The sequence below is a fragment of the Vigna radiata genome, chromosome 4 (assembly GCF_000741045.1).
Source record: "Vigna radiata var. radiata cultivar VC1973A chromosome 4, Vradiata_ver6, whole genome shotgun sequence".
Taxonomy (NCBI): domain Eukaryota; kingdom Viridiplantae; phylum Streptophyta; class Magnoliopsida; order Fabales; family Fabaceae; genus Vigna; species Vigna radiata.
Window position 1 is genome coordinate 14911054 of NC_028354.1, and position 3280 is coordinate 14914333.

The window sequence follows — 3280 nt, forward strand, 5'->3', positions numbered from 1 at the left end:
CTGGCCATTTTTTCTCTAAAGCCTCTACCAACTCTTAACAATTTTAAGTGCTCGTGAGATTTCAACAACTAGTTTTTATATTCCTAATTATTTGTTAGGATATACGTTAGGATATATGATGATAGGATAGAGGGGTTGAGGAGTAAGCGTGTGGGGGGTGTCAGTTAAAAAGGGAAAGTGGGTCAGAGCCTCTATAAACAGAGGTAGTGTAACGCGGTAGGGGATATCGAGTATTTTGTGAAGTCAGGTCTATTGCCTGTAGAGAGGTTATGCTCTCAAGGGAGGTTATGCTCCCAAACCCATATTGTGTACAGTGACTATCCATTCTTCATCAATAATACAGTTCTTTCTTTCATCTTTGGTTGTTTCGTGTGCTATTGAGAGAGTTTTGGTTAGGTTCACTAACTAACTAGTAACCTAACAAATTGGTCCGACCTGTCGGATCAAAGTGGGGGTGAAGGATCAAGAAGCTGTTGGATCATCAAGGGAGGACTGCCGAATCTCCTTAGGAGAGGGCTGCCAGATCAAGAAAGGGTGGAGCATGGAAGGAAGAAACAATACCTTGGAGAGGAGGACCAGCGGTCAGAAAATGAGCATGGCAGAATCGAAAATGAACATGGCAGAATATAGAAGAAATATGGAAGAAATAAGAGAAATGCTGCAAGAAATCAAGATTCACATAAAGGGCCTAGGAAGAAGTGAGGAATCTGTCATGAAAGGGCAGAAAGACGGTTCAGATGAAGAGGAGATGGAGGAAGACAGGGGTGAACAAAATTGGAGGCAGCAGGTATAATTGGCCAGGTTTGAGGGGCTGGACCCATTGGGATGGATCTCTCAGGCAGAGAAGTTTTCTGACACCCAAAACGTCAAAGAGAAGGAGAGGTTCAGGTTGGCTTACAGCTGCATGGAAGGAGGCACAATCTATTGGTTCAGGGTCTGGAAAAATAAAACCAAGAACCTTTCTTGGAAAGGGCTGAAAGAGGCATTAATAATTGGGTTTGGAGGAAGAGTCAGAGGGTCTGTTTTTGAGAAGAAAAGAGAAACGGAAGCTGCTGCAGTTTTGAGTGTTGATGGTTTTGCAAGAATTAGAGGGCAGGATAGGAGAGAAGAAAATATTCGTGGGGAGGAAGGCAATGCTGCAAATGGTGATGGAGACATGGGTGTGACTGCTGCTGGAAAAGTTGAAAAAGCTGTTGATTTTACTGCTGCAAACTGTGATGGAGACATGGGTGTGATTGCTGCTGGAAAAGTTGAAAAAGCTACTGATTTTACTGCTGCAAACTGTGATGGAGACATGGGTGTGACTGCTGCTGGAAAAGTTGAAAAAACTGCTGATTTTACTGTTGCTGACAAAGTAGAAAAAGCTGTGGTTTTTACTGCTGCTGAAAAAGTTGCTGCTGCTGAGAAAGTTGCTGTTTTTAGTGGAGATGGTGTGGTAGGTTGTGGTGTGAATGTCAAAACAAAAGAACGCTCGGGTGGAAGAGAAAATGCAAGCAATTGGGAGCAAAAGGAGAGGATGCCACTGACAATAATGGAGCTAGGAAGGGTGAGGAGACACCAATTTTTTCATGGGTGAAAAGAGAAGAGTTGATCACTTATAAAGAGATTGACAAGCAAGATCAAACAACAGGAGCAGCAAATGCTTTTAAAGTTCAAAACACCAAAGGATCAACAAAAGCACATCCAAGCAACAAAGAAAATGTAGTCCAAGGGTGCAAGACTTGGCATAAAAAATTCAAGCACCTTTCTTGGAAAAATCTGGCCCCAACTCTACTAAAGATAGTTGAAAGGAACAGAAGATCAGTCTATGTGAGAATTGGGCAACAGTAACACAGAGGGGGAGCGTGGAAATTTTATATGAGAGTTTGCAAGTAGATGGAGTAGCTGCCAAAAGTGTTGTTGCTACAAGGGCCGATGAAGTCAGAATTGAGATTTTGAGGACTTCACAAAATTGGGCTAAAAGAATCCAGGAAGAGTGGAAGTCATTGGAGGAGGATTTGCCACCACCCAAGCCTCCAGACTTTTATTAGAGGGCAGCATCCAGTGGGTAACAGGTTGATGAAGAGGAGCCATGAGATCAAGCCTTCCATTTCCAACCTTGAGGACAAGGTTGTTTGGAAGGGGGGTGTAATGTTAGGATATACGTTAGGATATATGATGATAGGATAGAGGGGTTGAGGAGTAAGCGTGTGNGGGGTGTCGGTTAAAAAGGGGAAGTGGGTCAGAGCCTCTATAAATAGAGGTAGTGTAACGCGGTAGGGGATATCGAGTATTTTGTGAAGTCAGGTCTATTGCCTGTANAGAGGTTATGCTCTCAAGGGAGGTTATGCTCCCAAACTCATGCTGTGTACAGTGACTATCCATTCTTCAGCAATAATATAGTTCTTTCTTTCATCTTTGGTTGTTACGTGTGCTATTGAGAGAGTTTTGGTTAGGTTCACTGACTAGGAACCTAACATTATTGCTACTAGGATGTTGAATATCGTCAATCATCGTTATTTGTACAGGGTTAACAAATTTGGAGTATTAGAATCTGGAATCTTGCAGGATAGGCGATGATGGGCTTGCTAATTTGACAGGTTTGCACTAGTATTTAACCATTTTCCTTTAGTTACATTTAAATGGTAATTGCATTGTTCAAAGTTTGAATAGATTTGTCACACTAGTTCAAAACACTAGCTCAAAGTTTTCTTGATCTGTGCCTGACGATTTGACAAGAGGCATCTGTGCCTGACGATTTGACAAGAGGCATTGAGGCTTTATACCTTTATGCCATTTTTAGCTGATGATTGAATGGCATAATTTGATGATTCAAACCCACCTATCTTATTAGACAATAAATATTGAGATGGTAAGATCCATGTGAAACTTTGCATATTCCAACTTGAATATCTGAATTGCAGTTATAAAATTGTCGGGGGGATTTAAGCCAGCGTTTAGCCTTAACATTGTGCTTAAAATGTATATATATACGTGCTTGGTCTGATCACTGGTGGTTCTAATTCAGTTTTGCTTATATTTTTATTTTAATTTCCTTAATTTGTTCTATCAAAATGCTTTTTGAAGGGGAAAAGTTTTGGTTATGAAAATGAGATTTTAGGAATTAATAATTTCATTTGAAGTATCACCTGTGGTTTAAAATTATTAGTTATTTGTTCTTTCAGGCCTCACACTCTTGAAAAGTCTGGTGCTGTCGGACATTGACATTGGGAATAGCGGGCTGCGGTGCTGTCGATTTTTACCATGAATAGACTCCAAGCATGCACCAGTAATATTGCAT

General features: G+C 41.0%; 2 protein-coding genes across 2 annotated transcripts in view; both read left to right on the plus strand.

The window, feature by feature from the left end:
* The window catches only part of LOC106759312 (UPF0051 protein ABCI8, chloroplastic-like), a 12662-nt gene that overhangs the window by 5896 nt on the left and 3486 nt on the right, over positions 1-3280 (plus strand). The window lies entirely within an intron of this gene.
* On the plus strand, positions 8-3280 carry LOC106759313. The gene is made up of 2 exons (XM_022779913.1): positions 8-2579; positions 3165-3280. The coding sequence occupies exon 1, from the start codon at positions 905-907 to the stop codon at positions 1574-1576; it is 672 nt and encodes a 223-aa protein (XP_022635634.1). The 5' UTR covers positions 8-904; the 3' UTR covers positions 1577-2579; positions 3165-3280.

Bases quoted from the DNA above. Each gene is read 5' to 3' on its own strand.
- LOC106759313 (XM_022779913.1), top strand. From the start codon at position 905: ATGGAAGGAGGCACAATCTATTGGTTCAGGGTCTGGAAAAATAAAACC.